This window comes from Myodes glareolus, chromosome 3, assembly GCF_982192425.1.
Source record: "Myodes glareolus chromosome 3, mMyoGla1.1, whole genome shotgun sequence".
NCBI lineage: Eukaryota > Metazoa > Chordata > Mammalia > Rodentia > Cricetidae > Myodes > Myodes glareolus.
This window is the reverse complement of record NC_142028.1, coordinates 56,131,262-56,158,479: the sequence shown is the minus strand read 5'-3', so window position 1 is coordinate 56,158,479 and position 27,218 is coordinate 56,131,262. Positions and strand designations below refer to the sequence as shown.

General features: G+C 40.6%; 1 protein-coding gene and 1 long non-coding RNA gene across 2 annotated transcripts in view; one reads left to right on the top strand and one right to left on the bottom strand.

Annotated features, from left to right (window-relative positions):
• Window positions 1–12,978, bottom strand: part of LOC125403208 (uncharacterized) — a 39,900-nt gene extending 26,922 nt beyond the window's left edge. The window contains exon 1 of the long non-coding RNA XR_007232866.3: window positions 12,875–12,978. This is a non-coding gene — a long non-coding RNA (uncharacterized LOC125403208). The remainder of the gene's footprint in view (window positions 1–12,874) is intronic.
• A 148-nt stretch (window positions 12,979–13,126) lies between these two features.
• On the top strand, window positions 13,127–26,690 carry Kbtbd8 (kelch repeat and BTB domain containing 8). Its single transcript, XM_048438428.3, has 4 exons — window positions 13,127–13,262; window positions 13,812–14,022; window positions 18,673–19,787; window positions 23,510–26,690. Exons 1-4 carry the CDS (start codon window positions 13,247–13,249, stop codon window positions 23,971–23,973), a joined length of 1,806 nt encoding a protein of 601 aa, XP_048294385.1. The 5' UTR covers window positions 13,127–13,246; the 3' UTR covers window positions 23,974–26,690.
• The last annotated feature ends 528 nt before the right edge of the window (window positions 26,691–27,218 follow it).

Here is a 27,218-nt window from a genome sequence, read left to right as displayed (position 1 = left end):
TGGCCTCTCTAATCAAAGAACATCCCATGCCTGGGTTTGCCACTCAGAACACGCAGAAATTGGATTGAGCATTTCCTCTTTGTAAACAATGGCTGTGCTGAGGTGGAACCCACAGAAACACATCTGGATAAGTTAATTAAACACATCTACACATTTCAGTCTGAAGAAAGGCCCCAATCTGAACTGTCCATCTCACAACCAAATTACTGGGTTTAATCCTCAAACTAAAGACAGTTTCTGATGTCCCAGAGAGAAGCTGAAAATTGGTAAAGAATAAAAACCTCCTTGAATACGCAATGCTTTTACAAGTGTTTTCATAAATGTTAACTTTAAAAGAGCTTTGATAATTAATATTTTCAGCCTATTTTTCCAAGTAAGAAGACAAAAGTTGAGATAGATTGGATAATTTTTCTTCAGGTGATAAGCGAGGAAGAGGTTGAATCAGAACTAAAGTTTTTCGACCCTAAGTTCTATATTCATATTACACCCACCTCTAATTAAATACCAATTACAAGAACTATTAGAGAACTCAAGCCATTCCACAAATCCCTGCACATAAGCATCACAGTGAAAGAAAGGTGAAAAGGAACAAGAATTTGGATTAAAACTATTATCCCAGGTGTCCATGGTGCATGCCTTTAATCCCCACACTTGAGAGGCAGAGGCAGGTGGATCTCTGAGTTCCAGGCAAGCCTTGTCTACATAGTGAGTTCCAGGACAGCCAGGGCTACATAGTGAGACTCTGTCTCAAAACAAAACACAAACAAACAAAAAAGAAGTATCGCTCAGCTCAAGGCAACAGAGAAAACTGGCAAACAGGATGGAATGACCAAGCTCCCTAGCACTCACATTGAAAAAGGACATGCACTGGAAGCTGGTCACCAAATCCTGAAATAGACACCCCCTTTATAGTCAGACTGATGGCAAACGGCCTTCCCTCACAACCCAGTTTTAGTCACTTAGAAGACCTAGATTATACAGTGTGCCTTGTAATCAGGATTTCAGCAAGTGCACATGCTCTGGGCTGTCGTTAAATCACCAGTGTTTCCTTTGGGTGCTCTTAGAATCTGAAGAGACTTCCATAGAATACCCGAGCCAGCCCTCAGATTCTTACCCACTCAGGAAACTGGGACTGAGACAGAGTGTAGCTTGCATGAGGTCTAAATTCAGGAAATGTAGGGAGGACAAGAAAAAAAGCTGTCTTCCTGTCAAGTCCTTTCTCATGTACTATTATGGAGAACCAACATTTTCTTCTTGCCATCAACTTTCCATGGAGTCAATAAAACAGAAATTCTGCCCTGCTGGAAGGGTTCAAACTGTGACCTCTTCAACATTTCTGGGGGGAAGAGTAACGGACCGTCTGCACTGAGATGATAAACCCTGACACCCATCATCTACATTTCCCTGGGTGGAGACACTGATTGTCTTGCTCATTTCTACAGCTTTTTTCTTTTCTCCATGTCCCTGGGCTTTTGACTGTGCTGGGTGGACACTGTTCTCTCCAGACCTAGAGTTTTGAAAATTCATTAAGAAGTCCTGTTTGGTTGCATTACATGCCGTATTTTCCAGTACCCTTGGCTGCATGTAAAGCTATCACATCAACCCCCTCTGTCTAACTCTCATCTATAGGTTCTATAGGAGGATAAAGGAACATCTTTAGATGTTTCAGTGACTCCCAAGACGTGATTTCCTTCATGTTAAGTGCTCTCTTCACAAACCTCAGGCTTACTGTTAGAATTCAGCAGTGGTGTTCCCCAAAAGCTTGTGTGCTGGAGTCTCGATCTGGTGTAGGAGCTCCTTCTGTTTGTGGGTTGCTTTTATAGGATAATGAATAAAGAAACTGCCTTGGCCTAGTTGATAGGGCAGAACTTAGGTAGGCAGAGAAGACAGAACTGAATGCTGGAAAGAAGAGCAGAGTGAGAGACGCCATGGATCTCCTGCCTGAGACTGGACACTGGTTAGAATCTTGCGGGTAAGCCACAGTCACATGGCAATACACAGATTAATAGAAATGGGTTAAATTAAGATGTAAGAATTAGCTAATAAGAAGTTAGAGCTAAAGGCCAAGCAGTGTTTTAATTAAAACACTTTCTGTGTGGTTATTTTGGGTGTAAGCTAGCTGCGTGGCCCGGAAAAAATGGACCCTCTCCTTGTAACATCAATCCCCAGATGGTAGGGCTGTTTTTGAAGGCTCTGGAAGTTCTAGAAGGCAGGACAACTGCTGGAAGTAGGTCACTGGGATGGAAGTCACCTGTCCTTGGTTTGTACCCCACTCCCTTCTCTTTCTCTCTCCTCCCATCCCATCTCCAAAGCCACTTCTCCATTGCTTCTACCCTGGAAGACTGCTGTTAGTAAAAGAACAGTTTTCACGACAGCCCTTGTATACAGCTTATCCTCCACTGTCACTAATTATGACATCTCACATATTTTCCCTCAAGACCAAACTTTGCTGAGTCAAGTGGGCAGGACATACTTGCAGTGTTGCTGAAAGATCAGTGTTTTTAATCTGAATCTCAAAGTCTTTTGGGAAAAAGAAAAAATAGTTTGGAACTTAAAGTAGCCCAAACAGATTTACATTTCTAAATAGGAATACCCTATGCCCAAACAGGCAGTGTGTGGTGGTACAGCATACTTGAGCTTCTTTCCTTCCTTCCTTCCTTCCTTCCTTCCTTCCTTCCTTCCTTCCTTCCTTCCTTCCTTCCTTCCTTCTTTCTTTCCTCTTTTTCTTCTTTTCTCCCCACTTCTTTCCTTGACTCCTTCCTTTTTTCAGTGCTGGGAGTCAAACCCAGGCCTTCTATATAAGAACCTTACTCTTGAACTAAGGCCCAAGGTTTCTTTCTTTTTTGAGACGGGATTGTGATAAGTTATTTAGACAGGCTTTAAACTCACTCTGTATCCCAGGCAATTTTGAACTTCAGAATTTTCCAGTCTCAGTCTTTTGAGTAGTTGAGCCACCAGACCTGACTCAAGCTTCCTTCCAGGAATGCTGGGATGTACAGCCTGGAATACAGACTACAAGTTTTCATTTCAGCATATTTAGAGGGGTATGTGAGATACATATAAAATGTTCCCAGGCTTTGGCACTGCAAGTATTTGGAACTGAGTAATTCTGTGTTGTAGGAAGACAATCTATAGATTCTGGCACATTTAGCCACATCTCTGACCACTGCTCACTAGATACCAAGAGCAACACCCCAAACTGTAACAACCAAAATTGATGTTAGGTGTTCTTATGAATTTCCTGGAGGACACAATGATCCCCATGAAGAACCCTAGAATAAAATCCTGTTTTGGGCTTATTTTCCCCATGTTACCACAGAAAAATCAATCCTGGCAACTGCTAGTTTCTCTTAAAGCCACGTGTACATATGCCATAGATCACCTACTTCCCTGCGAAGTTTTGTTTCTCCCTGGGCCACTACCAGTGTCTAGCATAGTCCCAGTATAGTACATTCACCACTGGTATTGGTTTCCACGTTTCCTTCATTCTGAAACTGCTACATGGGAACTGTGCATCCTATTTTCAGTCAAACTGGTCACATGATTTGCTTTGGTCATAAACATGATTTGTTTTTCCTTATAAACAGAGCTTTGGACTCTGTTTAGCCAATAACAATCCTTTACCCAGTCAGAGTCCTTCATTTTAGAACACTGTCACCAGCATTGCCATATTGGGGGCTGGCTTTGAACCTACACCCCCCCACACACCCCCCCACACCACTAATAATCAAAGAAAAAGGTGATCTACTTAAGAGTGGGGGATATGGGATAGGTTTGAGGGAGGCCAGCTGGGAGGAGTTTAAGAGGAAAGGGAGAAAGGAAAGTGAGGTGATTCTATTTCAATTAAATTTTTTTTTCAAATATGGCATTTGTTTGCTCTAATTTATGGATCAAAAGTGCTTCAAGGAGTATTTGGACCTGGGGAGTCTAACCTAATTCTAGAGAATATATCTCTTTATAGTGATGGTACTCCCTCCTAAAAAGTGATTCACACTTCCAGGTGGGAATGTACTGTATACCCAGACACACAGTGGAGCTCTGTGTTCTCCAACAAGGAGGCCTTGAGAATGTCTGGAGAGAAATGGTTTCACATTTGATCCGATGCAAATCAGTGAAAGCCCAGAGCATGCCTGTATGTATTGGAAGCTGAGTTGCTCCAGTAATATAGTTCCTTCTCAGGGGCTGGGTATGCAAGAGAGTGGCATAGGAAGCATCTGTTGTTTAAGGTGCTTCCTTGGTCTTATTGTACCTCATATCATGAACATGACAGAAACAGCTAGTATCAGCCACAGTAGGAGAAAGGTTTGAGGCAATTATCATATGAACCCACTGCCTTTAGAAAAAAGCAAGAAAAGTAGTCAAAGATGGTACAGAAATACCCATAACTCCCCGTGTTCAGACCCTTGGCCATTGTCTTTCAGCCTTTATCTCATTCTCCTTGCAGGAGGACCCTGCAGTCAAGCTACCTATAGAGTTTACAGACAGATTTGAATGATTATTTGCCATGCAATTGACCCTTTATTAGTTGTTCTTCAAACTTTTGTCACTTGAAGTTTCTTTAAATGGTGAGTCCTTCCTCAATTTTTATGAATATTAAACACTTGGTTAAGTGAAAAGAGAGAAAAGAAAAAGCAGAGCTTTGAAATTCATTATCCAGCTGTCGTAAAGCTTGGCAAATGCTTTACTTCTAAACTTTTCCATTGTAGCTGCAACAAATTACTACTAGTGTGGCACTTAAAGCCACACAAACTGCCCTACAGATCTGACGTCTAATGTCCCCACATCTCCATGACTGTCCTTTCCCACTGCTTCTAGAGGAGAAGCTACAGCTCCCTTGTCTTGCTTGCAGAGACTGCCTGCATCCCTTGGCTCCTGTCCCTTCACACCATCCTCAGAGCACATTGCTCACCCTCGGCTTCAATGATCACATCTCCATCTTAATACTTCAGTGTTTTGTTTCCTGTTTATAACCTCTTGTCATTACCCTGGTGTTGACAGAGGTTTCTGTCCCACCCGGGCCCGCAGTCGTTCAGTCCCAAAGAAACACACAGAGGTCTACATTCACTATAAACTGATTGGCCTATTAGCTCAGGCTTCTCATTAACTCTTATAACTTATATTAGCCCATAAGTCCTGTCTCTGTTAGCCTTGTGGCTTGGTACCTTTTTTTCAGTGAGGCAGTCACATCTTGCTTTCTCTGTGTCTGGTTGACAACTGCAGACTGCGTCTTTCCTCTTCTCAGAATTCTCTTGTTCTCATCACCCTGCCTTTCCTTTCTGCCTGGTCGCCCCGTCTATACTTCCTGCCTGGCTACTGGCCAATCAGCATTTTATTAAAACTAATACAAGTGACAAGGTAAAAGACCATTGTCCTACAGCGCTCTGGCATTACATAGCTAATCCAGCATGATCTCCTTGTCATAAAATCCTCAATTAATCATATTTGTGAAGTTCTGTTTGCCATATAATGTAACATATTCACAGTCCTTGGGAATCAAGACTAAGAAGTCTTTGAACAGTAATTATTTTGTTTGTTATACCTACATATATATTTGTCATTCAATATACTCATCTATGCAACGACTGCATAGTATTTTTGAGTGATATAAATTGGAGGTAGAGTAAGCTGTCTATTGAGAAGGTAAAATGAAAAGAGAACAAAGAATGTGGATAAACTTAAATAAAAACACAGCATAAATTTAAAAAGAAAAAAAAAAGAATAAGATTCAGAGCCCAACACTATCTATCACGTGAACTCCCAGGGTACATAACACTCAGAACTTTTTTTTACAAGAATATCTTATGTAAATATACTTGTGTAAAGAAGAATTTCAAATCCATAATGATGTTATTTAAAGTGGGAAGAAGCAATAGTAGATAGTAGGAGTAAATAGAACGTATAAAGTAGTGTAGGACCTAGCCATGACAAGCTCAATAGAGTCCTGAGTCTCAGTAGTTTTCTTTAAGGCAATACTTGGTTGCAAGAAAGACCATAAACTGAGACTACCCAGGCACCACCCAGGAACAGATCATCCAAAGGAAATTCCTAACATTCCAACCGTAATAGATAGAAGCAATTGCCAGCACACACCTGATATAGATGTGAATAATTTGCATTGTATGGATCTTGGTTTATTGATACAAATTTAAGGTCTATTTTTTATGTGTATATATATTTCTGCTCTTGATTAAGGTATTGTGTTTGTGTAGTTCATTTAAAAATGTAATGTACAATTAAGAAATTTAGGTTAATAGATAGTCATCTATAATAGTCAAGATTGTAGTCATGTTAGTTAGATTTTCTAGATATATAGAGATATTCTTCAACTCTTTCAGAGACCTTTGAAATATGGCATTTAAGTGTTTTAAAAATTTAGGACTTTTCATGACAGAGAGACACATCTGCTCCTAGCAGCACCAATCTACTTCAAGAGGAAGATGGGCATCGAAGAGGCTCCTTATGGAGTTCATTAGCCATTTGGACAAGAACCTGCTCTTGCCTGGACTGCTTAACTGGACACGCAGTACCCCGCAGAGAAAGAACTGCTAAACTTCTCTAAAGGTGAGATTCCTTCGGGGTTCTCGCTTTATGAAAGAGTCTGTGAGACATTCTGCAGGATACAAAAGAAAGTGACAGAACTGTCTTTAAAATTTCCTGCTTCATGAAAAAGTCTGCTGGATACTATGGGCCTGTAGGCTGAAGATGGATGCCCCAACGGTACAAAAGGACTTTGGGTGACTGTACAGGCAGTGAGATGTCTCTGCCATTTTTAGAGTGTTGGAAGTTGCTTATAATATACTTCCTGTTTACTTAGTTAATATTATATCCTTCTGGAGTCTTTGATGGAGTTGAAGAATTTATAGTTATAGTTTTCCTTAGTTATGATAATAAAGTAGATATAAATATTGTAACTGTAATTTGTGCTTGATAACTGTTTTGTTATATGTATTTTTATCATGTTAAAGTTAAAGCTTTCCTTTTTGTTTAAACAGAAAAGGGGAAATGGTGTAGAAAGTCCTTCTGTCTTTGTGTTGTTTTCATTGGTTAATAAAGAAACTGCTGATAGGGCAGAAATTCGATAGGCAGAGAAGACAGAAATGAATTCTAGGAGGAGGAAAGCAGAGTCAGAGAGACGCCATGGATCTGCCACCAGAGTAAGACATGCTGCTAAAACTTAGCTGGTAAGCCACTGCCACATGGCAATACACAGATTAATAGAAATGGGTTAAATTAAGATGTAAAAATTAGCCAATAAGAAACTAGAGCTAATGGGCCAAGCAGTGATTTAATTAATACAGTTTCTGTGTGGTTATTTCGGAGCTAAGCTAGCCAGATGGCCGGGATGAACAAGCGGGCCCTTCCTAAAACATACACCCTGCTAATGTAACTTTTCTGGATTTTGCCTTTAATTATTACCCTCTAGAAGGGTGGGGTACTTCCTCTCACTACTGCGGCTGACGAGGTCCCTGCCAGCTTGTAATTGTGCACTCAATAAACCTTGCTTTTGCATTTTAGTGAGTTGGTCTCCTTGGTGGTCTTTTGGGATCCCCACGGACTGGGCATAACAGCAGGAGGTAAGACTTAGGGGGTTATATGTGTTATGAACTAAGACATGTATTAACTATAATATGTTTTCTTTAAAAAAATCTAGTTGGTTTTTTTGTTTGTTTGTTCGTTTTCTCTTTGACTCTTTTGCTCTTTACTCTTCGAAAAGAGCACCTAGCTCCCAAATAAATATGGAGTGTTATCTTTCTCATGAATGTCTGAACTTAGTCTGGCTTATTCCGTAAATTATCCCATCTATCTTTTGCTTCTGGGCTTTCACCCTTTTCTATTTCTGCTTACCTTTTCTCTACTTCTTTCTCCTTGGCTTGTTGTGCAGCTGGGTGACTGGCCCCAGGAGCCTTCCTCTCTTCCTCTTCCTCACTCCTTGATCTCTCCTCCAAGATTTCTCCTTCTATTTCTCTCTTTGCCTATCAGCCCTGCCAGTCCTTTCTCCTGCCTTGCTGTTGGCCATTCAGCTCTTTATTAGATCAATTAGGTGTTTTAGACAGGCAAAGCTTCACAGAGTTAAACAAATGCAATATAAAAGAATGCAGCACATCTTTGCATCATTAAACAAATGTTTCACAGCATAAATGAATGTAACACATCTTAAAATAATATTCCACAGCAAAAAGACAAGAATGCTAGAGAGGTGCTCAGTGGCTGAGAACAGTTACTTTTGCAGAAGACCTTGAGTTTTGGAACCAGCAGTCATTTTGGTAGCTCACAAACATCCACAGTTCAAATTCAAGGGAGTCTGACACCCTCTTCTGACCTTCCTGGGCACCAGGCATGCTTGTGATGCACAGACATACATGCAGGCAAAACACTCACAAGACAAAATTAATAAATCTAAAAAAATAAGAAAATGAATGAAATAGTTTAAAATAACACAGTTCTATATTTATGGAAAGTAAAACAGGGCTGTCAACAAAGTGGAAGTGCCTGTGGCCCAGAGGAAGAAAAGTGGGGACACATTTAAAATAGCGGCTCACCGGCGAGGATCAAGCTCACAAAGGGGGAACTCGCAGAGACAGCTGGGAGCCCGCATGGGACAAAGTAGGCCCTATGCATGTGACAGTTGTGTAGCTTGTTCTGTTTGTGGGGCCCCTGGCAGTAGGATCAGGACTTATCCCTGGCACACGAGTGGCCTTTGGGAACCTATTCCCCATGCAGGGTTGCCTGGCCCAGCCTTGATGCAGGAGGAAGAGCTTGGTTCTGCCTCAACATGATATGACATGCTTTGTTGACTCCTATGGGAGGCCTGCCCCTTTCTGAATGGAAGAGTGGATGGCGGGGGTCGGTGTGAGGGATAAATGAGAGGGGACAGGAGGAAACAGGAAGAGGAGGTTGGGGAAACTGGGGTTGGTATATAAAATAAATGAAAAAAAATAATTAAAAAATAGTGTCTCACAGCTGGAGGGAGCTTTCTCCTTAAGGGATATTTCACAATGTTTGGAGACATTACTGGTTTCACGTCTGGAGGTGGGGTGTGCTCCTGGTCCCTAATGGGTGGGGCCAGAGATGCTGTTTCGCATCATCCAACACCTGGGGCAGCCTGCCACAGCAAAGCAGCTTCTGGCTGGAGAAGTGGTGGTACAGCAACCAGACAGAAAAGTCAACTCCTCCTGAAAGTATTAGGGACACATCAGTAGCTTTGCCTTATACATATTTAATTCTGCTCTCTCTGCTGTGTTTGAAATGTAGTTTTCAGAACACCTGGTGCCTATCCTCTGTGAATTTCTGTTCTTACATCTGCAGTCTGAAGACTGCTGCCTGCTTACATGTTCCTATTTATGAGTCTTAGTTAATCATGAGCTTAAACTATATCATAACATAATGAGGGTTAGAAAGGAACGAAAATTACTGTCTAACTCCTCCAGCTTCCTGTGGGTTATACACTAATCTTCCTGCCGAGGAGAGTGCTAAACAAAACAAAACAAAACAAAAAATGTATTTTTGAGAAATAAAATATTCATGCCACCCCTTTCATCCATGCACATTGTCTGTCCTTCTGGTGGAGGCTAAATTCCAAGGACAAATTAATGCATTTTAGTATACTCTGGTGTAAAATTCAGTGTTTTAAAAATATAGTCTTCTCATTATCACCATTACATAAGGGATACAATAAAGCAGAGAAACATCCAATAGGCAGACTTAATGTTTATACCCGCTTAGGTTGTGTATTTAAAATAAAAGAAACTATATGCAACATATAGGTCTCAGAATTTAAAAAAAATTAGTAGCTGCAATAATTAAATTTATATTGAAAAAAACCCATTCTGTTGCTTCATTCCAAGCATTAATCCAGTTAATAAAAACAAAACAAAACAAGGAAAATGTCATATTAGACACATCAAGTAGACTGCAGCTGAGAAAGATAAATTTGTAAGGATGTCATTTGCTGAGAGGTAAGAGCCTTCAGTTTCCTCCGTACTTTCTCTCATTTCATACAGCTCCGGTTAATCTCACAGCCTCCACAGCACGAATCAAGGAAATTGGAAAGCCACAGAATCGATTTGCAGAAGTGAGGTTCTATTTTCTCTCCCTCCTCCTTCGTCAGAACGGCTACCACTTCTGTGCTGTGTGGGATTATTACTGACAGTCACCTGTGCACAACAGATAATTGCTAAAAGTCGTTCTCCACATGCTAAGGCACACACAAAGAGGTGACTGCATTTCCCCCTCATTTTTCAAATCTGTTGCTTTCATGATCCTTCATCTCCACAATTTAAAGGTCAAGACTTTTCTCAAGCCGCTATCACAGCGGTCCTTTTTGCTTTTGGTGCCGAGGTAACATATACAGTAAGATAGCTCCAGTGTCTAACTTACATGCAGTTCTTAACATAGTCTGGGTTACCTTCACAATTTCTATCCTTTATATATTTTACTCTAAACTGTAACTATGTAGGAAATTTGCTTCAAAGGGCAACACAGTACTGAATACATTAAGAAAACTCAGTTACTTTTACTGCTGTCTTTCCAGGCTGCGCTCAGGCTTTACAGATTTTTTGAACTTAGAGCTGCCTTACTCAAAAACAAAATTACAGCTTCCCACCATTTGGTATCTACACTGAAATTCTTAATTGTATTCTTAAAAAGCTCTGAGAATTAGTAGAACTGATTTCTTCAACTTTGAGAACCTTCTACTTATTCTGTTCATAAAGTGCATTAAAATTATTTTTAAAAATTTTCCGGAGGCACTACCACGTGACAGGTAGAGGAGTCTGTTTTTAGGGTGTCATCTGAACAAAATCTTGGAATTACAATTTTCTATTTTTCAAATTTAGATTCACTTGCTGTTCCTTTTATTCTGCCCCATCCCCAAGTTGACAAATCTTTGTCTGTGAAGTGACGAGGAAGCTTTCTTTTGGTTAATTTAGCAGTATGGAAAAGTGCATTATTTTGTTAGTACAGATTTAAATAGGAAATTGTGTTAGTTATGGAGAATGATCGTGTGATCCCAGCACTCAGAAGGCTGAGTCAGGAAGATTTCAAGTTCAAGGCCAGACTGGGCAACTTAACTGACCTTTGTCACGTCAAACAAATAAAACAAACAAAAGATAGAGAATTGGCCAAGTTACTCTTTTAAAGTAAGTAGAAGTTCCTTTATTTTAACAAGATTGAAAAGTTGTTGATTAAATTTGAGCTTCAGTTAAGCAGTCAGTAGTACTCCCTCAAAAATGCATGCTCCACGTTTTATTTGCTAAATGTATCCCGAGAAGTAATGCCATTGTTTCTTAATGCCTTTAATATTGTGAGCAAAATAATTTTCCTAAATTGAACACATGAACCATGCAAACTCAAAGTTAGAAGTAACAAAAGTGAAGTCAAGTTCACAATGTAAAGATGATGCTGATAAGCAAGGCTTTCGTATTTCATAAGCCCCAATCCCCAGGAAGCACACTTCATTAATTTGCATAGCAGTATAGTACTTGGAACTTTATTTGAATTTCTAGCATATTTAGGGAATAGAACTCAACGATTTTAAATCATCCCCACTCCTTTTCCATCATAGGTGAAATTTCAAGACTGTTTAATAAATTCACCTGGGGCTGATAGTGTGCCTGCATGAGGTTTCTGGTTCAATTTACAGCTATAAAATAAATAAATAACATTGAACTGCTTGATCTTTCCGATACTAGGGAAGTTATCATTGTGAACTAATTAAAGCTTCCTCCCATTCACTGATTCAAAGGTGTATTCCCAGTGCTTGTTCACTTCTGTTTTACATTTATTTTTTTTAACGTTTTTATAATGTGTCAGACATCCTGTTAGATGCCAGAAACAGAATGAGGAAAGGAGAAAAGACCAACAAAGGGGCTGAGGCTATGGCTCAGTCATTAAAGAGCTTGCCATGCAAGTGTGAGGAGAGGTGTTTGAATCTTCAGCACCCAATCTAGGAAGGCAGAGACAGGGGATCCCCAGGTTGGAAAGACCAGTCGGATGTGTGCTCTTTGAGTTTCATTGAGAGACCATGCTTCACCAAAAAAGGTAGAAAAGCAACGACGTAGGATTTCCAACACCAATCTCGGGCCTCCACATGCATCATACATACGTGCACAAGCACCGCCTCCACACACACACCACCTCCACACGCACACCACCCGTGTAAATACACGCATACTCCCATTCAAAAAAATGGAAGAAGAAAAAAATAGTCAACAATAAAATTCATGCTTTCTTTCAAAAAGACTATGGGGTAGACGAAATGCCAACTGTTGCTTATATACTAGGGTAAAGGATCTATGTTCAAGAGCTCGAAGCGCTTGTGTAAGAGTCAGGAGGGCTTCAGCATTGTCCCGGCGAACTCCAGCTGCAGCCTCTCTCCAGCATCCTTTCCCAGGAAAGCCCAGAGGACCTCTTCACAGTCAAGGAGCCCAAGGGAAATCAATCATCAGGGCCTCCCGCTAGTGCTCCTGGACTCTTCAGTGTCACAGGTGTTTCCTGGGTGTGCTAGAAAGGTAAACTAAGTGGATTTAGGTGCTGAGTGGCCTTGTAACCAGACCCTGCTCTTCTGTGAAAAGCAGGCCAGGTGGCTAGGGCGATGCCATTTCAAGTGGACGTTATCAGAGGTTTGCTTTGGGGCCTACCGACATTTTTCTTCTGGGTGGGGTGTCCTATTTCCTTTGCACTTTTGGATAACAGCCCTCCTGACCATTTCCAACTTTGCAGAGTTTCAAAGCCCTAATGTAGAGCGTGTTTTCTTACCGGAATTTAGTCACGGGCAGGGACTTTGGGGAATGAAGAAACTGGTTTTTAAAACTGAGTTCAGACGAGGAGAGAGGCCTTAGCTGGGGGAAACTTATACTACAAGAGCTTTTCTTACCTTATGCCTCAGAGTGACAGCGCTCCTCAACTAGAGGACTACATTTCCCGGCGGGCGCTGCGCATCTCACAGGCACAAGGTGGCGGGCTAGGGGCGCTCCTCCTCCGCCCAGCTAGCCAATAGGAACGGCCGGCTTGGACCCCTGCCCGACAAGGAGCACGCGGAAACGAGGGCCCAAAAACTACATTTCCCGATGCGCAAGTATACAAATACTGACCAATCGGTGCCATGCATTTCAAGGCTGTGGGAGGAGCCGGCCTGGTCAGCCGCCCCCATTGGCTAGCCGAGGCTTAGGCGAGCCGGAACCCGGGAGCGAAGGAAGAGCAATGACATTTCCTCTTTAAATAACCGGAGCCCGGGCCCCTTGGAGAAATGGCCGCGTCGGCAGGTGGGTTGCATGGTCCTGCCTCCGCGGTACCGGAGGAGGAAACTAGGAGCGCGGTGCGTGCTCCGACCCGAGGAGGCGGCCGTAAGGCGGGAGGGAAGGATGGAGAGGCGGCGGGCGCGGGGGCGAAGATGAATGGGGAGGAGGGCGGTGGGCGGCGCGCCCGCGAAGACGGGGCGTCTGGGTACCGGCCGCCCGCGAGGCGGTTGAGGGGCGCCCTGGCGTTCGCCCTCGGTCGCGCTGCCCTCGGGTGGCTCTCGCTCCGCGCTCGGCCCCGAGCCGAGTCCCCGCGTACCGCCGCCGCCGCCGGTTCGGCTGGCTCGCCTCACACCCTCCCTCCGCGAGCGCGGTGCGGGCTCGCCGGGCTCCCGAGGTGCGCGCTGGCCTGGGAACTTGTTCACCCCTCGCTGGGCTCTTGGCTCCCAGAGCCTACGCCAGCGGACTTGTGCCTAGACCCGAGCGTTTGTTTAAAGGGTGTGTATGTGGGGGGAAAACCCACGATACGTAACTGGCTTCGAACTTCTTGTGGCTGTATGATTTTTCTCCTTCTAGATTTAAGTAAGTCTTCCCCAACAACGAATGGGATTCCATCTTCAGACACAACCAACGAAGCCATGGACCCCTTCCATGCTTGCAGTATTCTTAAGCAACTCAAAACAATGTACGATGAAGGACAGTTGACAGACATTGTAGTGGAAGTGGATCACGGGAAAACATTTTCCTGTCATAGAAACGTTCTTGCTGCAATCAGTCCCTACTTCAGGTATGACGACGGTAGAAACTTGTATTGCTATCCTATCCGTACCAGACTCCCCTTCATCGCCAGTATTGCTCACGTGGTTCTGATACTGAGTTGGGAACAAACAAATAAAGGCAAGCCGTGCGTTTGTTTTCTGAGAGCAAGTAACAGGCCTTGACTTATTAATGAGTCCTTGTTTTGAACTGTGGGATTTTTGAGTTCAGAGAGTTGGGTTTTAAGTTGGTGGACCTCTGTGTGAGGTGCTCCCCAATATGGAAGACGCCGCCACACGTGAACATTATGATGCCTTAAAATTAAAATATTCAGTAACTCAGCTGCACTAATAGTGTCAAGTGCACAGGCAGCTACATGTGGCTGGTGGCTACTATATCGGGCAGCGTAGATATACAATGTTTCAATCGTTGGAACTTTTATTAGAGAATGATCTGTAATTTATTTTTAAAAATTAATGATTTTCTTTCAGTAAACCTTTTTTAGAGTTTAAACCATAGGAACCTGAGTAGAATCCTTTGCAAGTAAATTAGGACTTAGTAGATTGTTTTAATGCATGGAGTTTTGTAAAACGTAGTAGAATAAATGAAAGAGTTTGTTTATGTCTTAGTTTCCAAGATTCCCAAAGGTATTGGTTTTTTCATTTTCTATTTTTATCATAAAATATTGAAAAGTGAACATTTTAAACTTGTGTCTGAACACTAAGAGCAGGTGATTGGAAAAGGTAATTTCCTACCTGGACATAATGTTTCAAGTATTTTCTTCTCAAAGCTTTTCGGTTTTCAGAAGTGGTTCATGATGGGAGGAACATCTTGTCAGTCACACTCCTGCTTTCTCTTGGGAGGAGCTTTTAGGACATATCCTACTGTAATGTTGCATTCATTCGCTCTTGTTCCTCTTTCTCAGAATCCTGGCTTGAATAGTTACTTGAGCCTGATACTTAAAACCATTTAGACTTATCTTGGGTAGATCATTGAACTACAAAGTATTAATTATCACAGGATAGTAAGCCAGAAAGAAGAAAATATGAAACAGGAACAATACATATCCCATTTATATATGAGAAAAGATTCAGTGAGTGCGATCTATGTCAATCAAGTTGCAGAGCTAGATTTTATCCTAAAACCAGACTTCTTGCTGTGTTACACTTTTGAACAAAAATGGACGAATGGGTCTTCATTAAAGTTTCTGTTTTAAAAAAGCTATTATCTTTGAATAGTAAAATAAACTGGAGCTCCAGAGTAAAAATTTTCTCGTTGAAACTTTATTTTCTAGATAATACCATATGAATGCCATATATAATTAAAATTAGATTTGGATGCCTGTACAGAAAAAGTATGGCCACAATAGATTTTAGTTTCTAAGAAGTTAAAAAATGCTTGAAAATATTTTGGAGCATTCATTCACACACACACACACACACACACACACACACACACACAAGCTGCTAGAAAACTAAAATACTAAATTCTGCATACAAGTTTCCTGGCTCTCCTGATATGGGACTCTCAGGAATCATACTTAATAGACTCTAAGGCTTGCATTGCAGGTGAAAGAATTAGAACAGCTGGAAATGTGACGTGTGCTTTCTGATGCAGCGGTTTCATAATTAATGATTAAGAAAACATTTTGCTCCTTGGATTTTGTGTGAGGGAAGACTCCCAGTATACTCGAGTACATGAAGAACCTTTTGGGAACTCATGAAGTATCAGGCCATTCATGTGTGTTAGCCTAGCCCGTTAAATGCAGGAGTGGCTCCCACGATAAAGTGCTATGTAATGATACTCCCCCTTTCTACCTAATGAGGGGTGGACTTTTCTTTTTATGTGGTAGCTATATAAGTGAATGATTTAGCACCTGAACTGAAAACCAGCTCCAAAATTAGGAACAGTTGGTCTGTAGTTATCAAAGCCAATGGTAATATTAAACTTAAAACTTACATTATTGAAGTAAAAAGATAAGTAGTTTGGATACCAAGTTGAGCCCTTGTACCCTTCAGGTTTCTCATACTACATATTAAAATCTCACACGTTGAGGGCTGGAGAGAGAACTCAGTGGTTAATAGCACTAAGTGCTCTTGCAGAGGACCTGAATTTAGTTAGCAACACTCATATCCAGCCACTTACCATCACCTGTAGCTTCAGTTCCAAGGGGACTCAGTGCCATCTTGTAAACTCTGCAAGCATCTGCACTCACAGCTGGTCAGTCTTCCACATATATACACATAAATAAAAAGGTTAAAATCTTTAAAAAACTGAAATCCCCAAGTATTTAATGAGGGCTTCAAAGGTGTTTGCCCATTTTCCCTCTTAGGATACTTTTCACAGTGTAACAAAACAAGTTCCAAGTGTCAAGATTTCAGTTACGTTTATCCCCAATACGACACTGATTTTCTTCAGCACATTCTATTAAGCACCCCAGATGCTCTTCAGAAAGAATAAAAGTGTACATATTTTTTCTCATAGGTCTTTTGGAAGAATTTTGATATTTAAGAGTTTCCTAGAATGGTGGTTGTGGTAGTGCATGTTCTTAATTCTAACACTTGGGAGTCAGAGGCAGGAGGATCTTCATGAGTTCAAGACCAGCCTAGTCTATATAGTGAGTTCCAGAACAACCGGGTCTGTGTAAAAAGACCTTGTCTCAAAACAGTGACAACGAAAGGTTCTTTAAGATGAAACCTTACAGAAAGGAAAGGATGTCATACAAACGCGTCCAACTGTTTTATCTGCTTACTGTTTGGGGAAAGATGGTTTTATAAATATACTCAGTTAAAAAAGAAATAAAAACCAAACTGTCTTGACTAAAGCAATATATTACAGAATGGCCAGGCTGTTCTCAAGTTTGCTGTGCTCAGACTGCTGTAAATTCATGGCCATACTCTCGCCACAGCCTTCCACAAGCTGGAGTCATACACCGCTTCACCCATCTTAGAAGCTTAGTCCTGAGGGTATAAGTTGGGGAAATTAAAAATAATTTTCATAGAATCAGCAATGTGTTGAATGTTAAGCTCTTTAGAAAAAGGCATTGCATTAACCCTATCATAGTTTTTGTATGAATATAAATAGGTAAAATATAGGAACTTGAACTTTAAAATGAAGTATATTTGTTTTAAGGAAAGGTTTTCAAAGTATACTAGAATAAGTAAAGTGGTCTTTAAAAGGAATCCAGTTTGAAAAGGTGTAGGTGAAGACTACATACCTTTGAAGAACGCTGTTCTCTTTCTGAGATTAAAATTGACTTAGTGCATGCAAGTTTCCTTGTAATTTTCACTGGGCCGTCAAAGATTTTATTAGACTGGCTCGCTGTGCTAGGACTAATTTTGCTGTCCTGATGATAGCTTGAACTTTGTCTTGTCTGGGACATTATCATTTCAGGTCCAAGGCAGTTTGACTTGAAGCTTGATTAGGTGTTCTAAGGATTATCAGATCTGAAATATGTCACTTACAGTGTGGTTTCTTACCAATATTCTCCTTTTTCTGTAGTTAGCATGTGAGAACAGAATCCTGCCTTCTCCCTTTCCCAGGTCTTATGTCATTCCCCAGGTGAGACTTAGGAACCCAATTAGCCCAAGATCTGATTAAAAAGAGATGCCTATAAGAGTCTTATTAATTTTACTTGCACAGAGGGATTTTTACAAGAAAGCAAAATCCACCCAAATTATTGGAGCATGATGCATTTATATCTGTTAGACAAAGAACAATGCATTTGTCAAGGAATGCTAGGGTAAGTGGCGATCTGGATTAGGGCAGTAAATTCTAGGGGTGTTACTTAGGGATGTGGGGATGGAGGAGCCGCAGGAGCACTTGTTACTTGGGATGTGGGGACGGGGGAGCCATAGGAGCACTTGATGTTACTTAGGGATGCGTGAGAGTGGAGGAGCCCCAGGAGAACTTGATGTTACTTAGGGATGTGGGGGTGGAGGAGCCGCAGGAGCACTTGATGTTACTTAGGGCTGTGGGGAGTGGAGGAGCCGCAGGAGCACTTGATGTTACTTAGGGCTGTGGGGAGTGGAGGAGCCGCAGGAGCACTTGATGTTACTTAGGGCTGTGGGGAGTGGAGGAGCCGCAGGAGCACTTGATGTTACTCAGGGATGTGAGGAGTGGGGAGCCGCAGGAGCACTTGATGTTACTCAGGGATGTGGGGAGTGGGGAGCCGCAGGAGCACTTGATGTTACTCAGGGATGTGGGGAGTGGGGAGCCGCAGGAGCACTTGAAAGGAGGAGTGACTTGAGTTTGTGTAGTCAGGCTCACTTCAGCCACAATTACCCAGTTACTCTGGTGATCCTGGCTCTTTCCCATTCTTGGTATCTGAAGGACCACCATCCTGAAAGAATCTCAGTGGCTTGCTGCATAGAGAGAGGCAGGCCACATGCTCTTCCATCGACTTTAGTTCCCCAGGTGATTTCAGCTTGAAGCAATCCACCAGTCTACCATATTTTTAGACTGTATGTTTTTTAACTCCTTTGTCACAAGGTGGAATGACCCTGAGAACGAGCTTTTGTGATTAAGTAGAATTAAGTCTTTGTGCTAGTTCATCCCTCTTCAGAACATGAGGAATGGATTCATTTTGCTTCAGAAGGGCTTCTCTGTGTGTAACTTTATACTTCTAAAAATTTTCATTTGTGGTACATATAAAATATTAACCACTTTTTATTTTCCTTAGATCCATGTTCACTAGCGGCCTTACAGAAAGTACTCAGAAAGAAGTTCGAATCATCGGTGTTGAAGCTGAATCAATGGATTTAGTATTGAATTATGCCTATACCTCTAGAGTTGTTCTGACAGAGGCCAATGTTCAAGCCTTGTTCACAACAGCTAGCATCTTCCAAATTCCTTCCATACAAGACCAATGTGCTAAGTATATGATTAGTCATTTGGACCCACAGAATTCTATTGGAGTCTTTATCTTTGCTGATCATTATGGTCATCAGGAACTTGGAGATCGATCAAAAGAATATATCCGTAAAAAGTTTCTGTGTGTCACCAAAGAACAAGAGTTTCTGCAGCTGACAAAAGACCAACTCATAAGCATACTAGACAGTGATGATCTAAATGTAGACCGGGAAGAGCACGTTTATGAGAGCATTATAAGGTGGTTTGAACATGAGCAGAATGAAAGAGAAGTACACCTTCCAGAAATTTTTGCCAAATGTATACGTTTTCCATTGATGGAAGATACATTTATTGAGAAAATTCCACCTCAGTTTGCACAGGCCATAACCAAAAGCTATGGAGAAAAGGGGCTATCCAACACCAATGGCTGTACGCAGAGGCTTGGAATGACTGCTTCTGAAATGATCATATGTTTTGATGCTGCACACAAACACTCAGGAAAGAAGCAAACAGTGCCTTGTCTAGATATAGTCACAGGAAGAGTGTTTAAACTATGCAAACCACCAAATGACCTAAGAGAAGTTGGGATCCTTGTATCACCAGATAATGACATTTACATCGCAGGAGGGTACAGGCCAAGCAGCAGTGAGGTCTCCATCGATCATAAGGCAGAAAATGATTTTTGGATGTATGACCATTCCACCAATAGATGGCTATCCAAGCCTTCCTTGCTTCGAGCCAGAATAGGCTGCAAACTCGTGCACTGCTGTGGTAAAATGTATGCAATTGGAGGGCGTGTGTACGAAGGCGATGGAAGAAACTCCCTGAAGTCGGTGGAGTGCTATGACAGCAGGGAGAACTGTTGGATGACTGTCTGCGCCATGCCGGTTGCAATGGAGTTTCACAATGCTGTGGAGCACAAAGAAAAGATCTATGTTTTACAGGGTAGGTGACAGTGGTTCTTCAAGGAAAGGGGAGACTTAGACAGGCAGCATCGGGTTTCCTAACCATAAACTATGCTAGGACATTCTTTCTGAGAAAACAAAGTAAAAAAGTTTAAAAATTTAAAATATTTTTAAGTTACTGAAATGGTCCTCTGTTTTGTGTTATGTTTGGCTATCATATATTTTTCCTAAAAACATAATAAGTAATAGTTCAGCTATTACTGTTTAGAGCATTTTTAAAAGCCTTAATAAACAGGTTAATTATACCTGGTTTTTTTGTTTTTGAATAATCAAGAGATGTAAAAACTTCTTCTTACGGGACTTACTGACTGAGTTTACTGGAATTACACTATTCATTTGCCAAAGGACTTTTTAAATGATTTATTTTATATATATATATATATGTGGGTGTGGGTGTGTGGTGCATTTTGCCTGCATTTATGTCTATGCATTGTTGTAAGGAGGCCACTTGTTTCCCAGCCGCCCGGCAGCTCAGACCCGAAATAATCACACAGAAACTATATTATTTAAATCACTGATTGGCCCAATTGCTCTAGCTTCTTATTGGCTAACTTTTACATATAATTTCACCATCTCCATTTATCTGTGTATTGCCACATCTTATGGCTTACTGGCTAAAGTTCTGGCGTCTGTCTCCGTCAGGGCTCCATGGCTTCTGACTCCACCCTTCTTTCTCCCAGCATTCAGTTCTGTCTTCCCTGGCTAGCTAAGTTCTGCCCTGCTATAAGTCCAAAGCGGTTTCTTTATTCATTAATGGTAATCGTAGCATACAGAGGGAAATCCCACATCAGTGCACCATGTGCATGCATGTCCACAGATTCCCAGGAACTGGAGTTACAGGCAGTTGTAAACTGACATGTGGGTTCTAGAAACTGAACCAGGTCCTCTGGTATAGAAGCCAGTGCTTTTAAACATTGAGCTTTATCTCCAACTTTACCAGGCTTTTGTTTTGGGTTTTTTTTTTGGAGGGGGGGAGGGGGTTGTTTGTTTTTATTATATGGGTATTTTGCCTGAATGTATGACTATGTACCACATACCTATTTAGTGACTGCAGAGGCTAGAAGAGGGATACCCTGGAACAAGAGTTAAGATGGTTGTGCTGCTGGGAATTGAACTCTAATAGAGCAATTAGTGCTCTTAGTGCTCTTTGCCACTGAGGTACTCTTTCGCCCCACAAAGGGTTTTAATAGTAATGAAACGTAATTATAAAGGCTCAAAATTATGTTCTGTAGCTCTTGGCTTTTTTTTAATGGTACGTATATATACATGTATATATTTTAAAATGCTTTGTATATTTTATGTTTGGCCTGAAGGCCAGACATAAATATTGGGTGTCTTTCTCTATTGCTGTTCACCTCGCTTTTGAAACAGAATTTTATTGAACCTGGAGCTTACCAGTTATCTCAACTGGCTTGCCATCAAGCACCTCCCGAATCTGACTTTCTCTGCTCCCTCACTGCTGGGGTTATATGTGTGTGCCACCATGCTCTCCTTCTTCGTGGATCCTGGGAATCTAAACTTAAAATCCTCGTGCTTGTATTCCAAGCACTTTTCCCGCTGTGCTATCTTCCCAGCCCATACACTTCTCTTAAATGTTTTAGTTGCTGGGATTTTTAATGCAAATAGATGACTCTAAAGTCTTTATTTATTTTCCATGTTTCTTAATGGGTTATGTGTAAATTATTTCCTTTTATGACTACTTGAATAAAATGGGAACAATGTAGGTTTTTATGAAGATATATATGATTATTTTTAAGCCCTATCCCATTTTTAAAAATGTTTTTTTGCTCTAATCTTTTGACTTAAAAGTTTTTGAGAGATGCCTAGACATGTTTGCCTTACATTCTTTATTCAATTCTGCAGAACTAACTAAGGAGTAATACTGTCTGCTACTTTACTTCAGTTAAATGAAAACGTGGCATGATTTGTGCTTATCTTTGCAAAATATAAGAATGTGTGTATAATTCATTCATCCAAGATGGTTATATCTAGTGTGATGAAGTATGCTCCCCACCTCCATCTCTTTCTTCGTATATTACAGGCAAACTAGTTTATAGAGATAATTTTAAGGCTCCTCAATGGAATATGTGGGCTGTATGTTAATGCAAATACTGTAGCAAAACGACAGTGACTTAATAGACTGTCCTGACCAATATGAATTTAACCGGAGGTTGTATCTTATATAAGAGGACTCTGAAGTCCTGAGTCTTTTTAATTGCTTATCTTTGGTTTTAGTTTATTAAAGAAGAGTTAAGAGTTGAGTTTTTTTTGTTTTTTGGTTTTTGGTTTTTTTTTTTTTGTTTTTTCACCGCCCGGTTGAGTTGAGATTTCTTAAAATTAATTCTCTACAAATTTCTCATAAGAAAAATTGAGACATGTAAAAGGTCTTAACGCCCATTTTCTCTATCAAGAATACTATATTAGCCAATAAGAAGTAGCATGTAAGCAAAAGTTGGGGCTTAAATAAATTGGACTTAAAATGTCACTGTTATTAAGTAGGCAGCTTAATTTATAAGTAAGAGTATCCCTAATTTAGAATAAAGGGAAGCTGTACTTGAAATCCAGTATGCATTATCTAAACAAAGCCGCCTTACACACGAAACTTGATGAAAGCATGAAGGTTATGTCTTACAGCTTGAGCATCCCTAGTGTAAAAACCCAAACTGTTTTGAAATCTGAGACTTTTTGAGTACCGTTGTATTCTACACATGGAAAATTCCGTACCTGACCTTAAGTAACAGGTGACAGGGAATGAAGATACTGTAGTAAGTCACGCTTTGACTTGGAGTAATCCCCCTAATAGCATATTATATGTGTGCAGATACTCTAAAAACTGAAATACTTAGAGTAGTAGGCACTTCAGATAAAGAATGTTCTACCTGAGCCAGGCAGTGGTGGCACACACCTTTAATCCCAGCACTTGGGAGACAGAGACAGGCAGATCTCTGTGATTTCAAAGCCAGCCTGGACTACAGAGCAAGATCCAGGGCAGGTACCAAAGCTTCACAGAGAAAAACAAAACAAAAAATTCAACCTGTTCTACCCATAACTGCTGAAGTATAAGTTTAATCTGCCCATAGAGTTGATATTGTTATCACAATGACATTATACAATGTTCCCAGTAAACTGGGCATTGCACATGCCTATAATCCCAGCTGTCTGAAGAGTGAGGTAGGATGATCTTAAGGCTAGCCTGAGCTCAGGCCGGAGACCTTATCTCCAAAAAACAAGCAATGCTATATCATTAGCAAGATTTTGTAAATATTATTTTAATTCTTACAGACATTTTCTTATTGGCAGTCTGATTCACCACACTCTTTTATTGTCAGTTTATAATAGTAACTGACTCAATGTGAATTCCATAAATTGTTTTGAAATTCATCTTTGCTTTATAACAACATTCATGTAAACATATCAGTGACCCACAAGTACAAAGCTAAACAGTTCTGGGTGCTTTTCTAACCAAATAGCATACACATATGTAATGGATTTTTATGGTTAAGTTGTATGTGTGCATGTTGCCTGCCCTATTCTCCCCAGGTCGTACATACCAACACAGGTTGACTATAATATTACTGTTAACTGTGTATATTTTACAGGAGGCAAATCCTTGGAAAACATGAACTCTGTAGTCTTCAGAGGTTGTAGTTAAAGATGCAACAACCATGAAAATTTACATACTTTTTTTTTTTCTCTTTTTAGGGGAATTTTTCCTCTTCTATGAGCCTCAAAAAGACTACTGGGGGTTTTTAACCCCCATGACTGTGCCTAGAATCCAGGGCTTGGCAGCTGTGTACAAGGACTCGATCTACTACATAGCTGGAACCTGTGGAAATCATCAGCGTGTGTTTACTGTAGAAGCCTATGATATAGAACTAAATAAATGGACTCGTAAGAAGGACTTTCCATGTGATCAATCCATAAATCCATACCTTAAGCTAGTACTTTTCCAGAATAAGCTCCATCTGTTTGTCCGAGCTACACAAGTGACAGTTGAAGAACACATCTTCAGAACCAGCAGGAAAAATTCTCTTTACCAGTATGACGACATTGCCGACCAGTGGATGAAAGTGTACGAGACCCCTGATCGATTGTGGGACCTTGGCCGCCATTTTGAGTGTGCTGTGGCTAAACTCTATCCTCAGTGTCTTCAGAAAGTACTGTAAGAAGTGTCAGGCCTCAGCACGTCTCTGTCATCTACGAAGGGACCTTGTTTGGAAATGCTGTCGACATTGAAGAAAACAGTTTTGTAGACAGAAATGGGTGCTCATAAAGATTGTGGTGTGGGGAGGGATTCGCTTTTACCTTCATGACATTTTCATTTCAGTAAGGAAAGGGAACAAAGTGCAATTATCAGCATTTTTCCACCCCTGGCATTAAAGTATCATTCTGGAATTTTGTGAGAAGCAGTCCCTGAGAAACCAGGTGAATCAAGACAACTATGCACTCTTAAAAAGCAGTTTGAGTATTCCTGGGTAGAGACATCCAAACTAGCTAACATGACTTTATTTTAAATACGGGTAACATTATGAGGCAATATCATTTATTTAGCTGTGATCTCTCTAACACAGACAAGCACTAACTTAGATCCTCATTCGTACTATTTATATGTATTTACATATCTATTTTTGTGTACTGTTTTCAAGTGTATGAGATTAAATGTGCTCTGTTAAGCTGAAGGAAAACTCAGTCTCAGAAAGAACTTTTAGTCAGATTGTTTCATATTCGGCTGTAACTTTAAGTTCAGACTTTGAAGTGGCAGTTTTCTATCCATAACTTTTTCCAGTGCTAACACTGTCTCGTTTTTTAAAATCCCAGAAAGGGCTCAGATTTGTAGGTGACTGGTGCTCGTATAAGTTAATTCTCATGTAGCTAGATAAACTTAAATGGTTTGAACCTCTGTTTATCTTTGAGATTAGCATGCTACTTCCGCGGCCATGACACTGCACCTTGTGACTTTACAAGGTCTGCTCTTTGTGTGATAGGATGTGGCTGATGGCCATTGGTCCAGCTGGATTCAGTTTTACAATTCCAAGTTTGCACTAACACGGGCTGTTTTGTTGCCCAACCTTTTTTCCATCCTCTGCCTGTCCAGTCATTGTTGGTACCGTGAAAGTTAACTTACAATGTGAAGTTTTTACACCTACTTATAAAATTCTGTTTTCTAGAAACAAGAACCTTGCAGTGATCAAATAATTTAGTTGCTTTTAAGGTTCATATTACAGTTACAATCTCTATTTTTTTTTGCACCCAGTGGTAGTAAATATTTTTTATGTTGAAACTCTTGTTCTAGCAGAAGGTGATGTAGAAGGAAGGACAAGTGGCTGAACAGAATCATAGCTTTCTGTATTGTAGGTACTAAGGAGCTGTTCTTAACTGCTAAGTTTCTCTGTTGGGATTATTAACATGAAAGACAAACCAAGTCCTTTTGTACCTGAGACAGGCATTTGGATTGAGAAACGTTCTCATTACTATGTGTACTATAACTGCTAAGTAGTATACATATAAGGCCAGGGTCTGTCCTCAGTCAGAGCAGTTCGATTCTCTTGAAGATAACTGGTGTGGTTTGTATTGGGGGTGGGGGGGGGGTTGTACCAACTGTAAGGTGATACTGTGAAACAAACTGAAAACATTGCCTCTTGCATCACATACCTCCTTTTCCAGAAACTTCATAGACTGCTTTGTAAAGGTCCTACAAGCAGAGATATTTCTCTGAAACAGGAATTCAAGTGGATGGTGTGTTCAGAGTGAGCGTGTTTATGTTCCACACGGATAGCTGTGCGATTTCTCATCTCTGTAAACTTTGTCAGCCAATTTTTTTTTGTACCTTTCTAGTTTGTTTCAGGTTTTCTTTTGCTTCATGCTGTGTTAGGGTTATTTCTGTGAAGTTTTTGAATTATAGTTTGCATTGCTAATTAGAGGGAAAAATAATTTTTTACAAGAGATATCCATGTAATTTATTTTTGAAAGCTTTGTTGAGTATCTAAGATTTCCTGCCACTTTGACAATCTCTGTATTTAGGAAAATGTAATACTTGAAAACGACATAGAATATTGAGTTAGCAATGTACATGTTCCATGTGGTACGTAAGAGAACAACACACTGTGGTTAATTGTACACTAGATTTATTCTGTTGGTCTGTACAGCAGTTGGTCCTTTTGTGATAAAAGTGTCTATTGAGGGTATCATCTGAGAGTAGTTGTCAGGCCAAGGATTAGACTTTGCTATGGGTGTAGAATATATATTTGAGTTTTGTATGAAAAACTATTTGTTTACATTACATAGCGGGGATATTTTGTCACTTTTAAAATGATTTCAGAAAAGGTCCTAGGAAGCTAAGATTAGTGGTGTGTGTGGGCTTATGTGTAGATACTTACGGTACATTTCATGGTGTGAGAATATCAGTAAAAGGCACAATGGCTACTACAGGAGTAAAAGACCTAACAAATGCCAACCCACTTTAGCTATGTTTCTGCGTCTGAAGAATGTACGTGGCACTTTTCCTATGTGGTTTTTACACGATGAAAACTGGGCTAGGTGTAACTGTGTTGTAGGAAAGAAGAAATTATTTATGTCCGTCTTTGTTTCTTGTTCTCCTACAAAGTTGTTCTCACTGATGCATGAGGAAAAGTGGATGTGATCTGAAGGGAGTTTAAAATGGCGTTCAGCATTCAGTGCTCAGGTATGCAGTAAGTACTGTAGTCCCCTGGGGCAAATGTGTAGATATTTTTAAACATTTTGCCGTAATTGCACAATTTTTTGCATTTTTTACCTGATGTCATTGTTTCTTGTAATAAAACCTTTTCTGATTTAAAACTGCCAGTGTTGTAAACTGACCTGAAGAATGAATTTTGAAAAATTAAAGTTTGCTGAAAATCACAAACTTATGTCATGGTAGAGTGAAGTAATACTTTAACCTATTAAATATCTGACTTGTGGCATAAAATCAACTAGTTAGTTTTACCAATAACTTTTATTCTGATTGTTCTAGCCTAAACTGTCCTCAATGCCTCTCTTGCATACATTTCATATCCCATCTCAAGAAATTCTGTTGCTTCCTCTATGTAGCACTTGGTCAATGTCCTCATGGTTAATGTACCATTTTAACCATGTTACCCTGGCCTACGCCTGTCCTGCTGCCTGTGTGCAGTTGCTACTGCAAAGGACTTCTTTCTGCTTAGCACCTACACATTCCTTCTCCACACAGTTGTCTGAGTGCTTCTGGAAGCCAGGGTTGTGTCCCTCTTCTGCTTAGATTTGATGGCATCCCAACTCCCTGTAGGAACTGAGGTCATTACCACTATTGTCTATAACCCAAAACACTCTCAGTCCTCACCGTAATTCCTTGAGCTCACTGGATTCCAGCCACATTCCTTAGACATGCCAAGTGTCTCACATCAGGGCCTTTGCC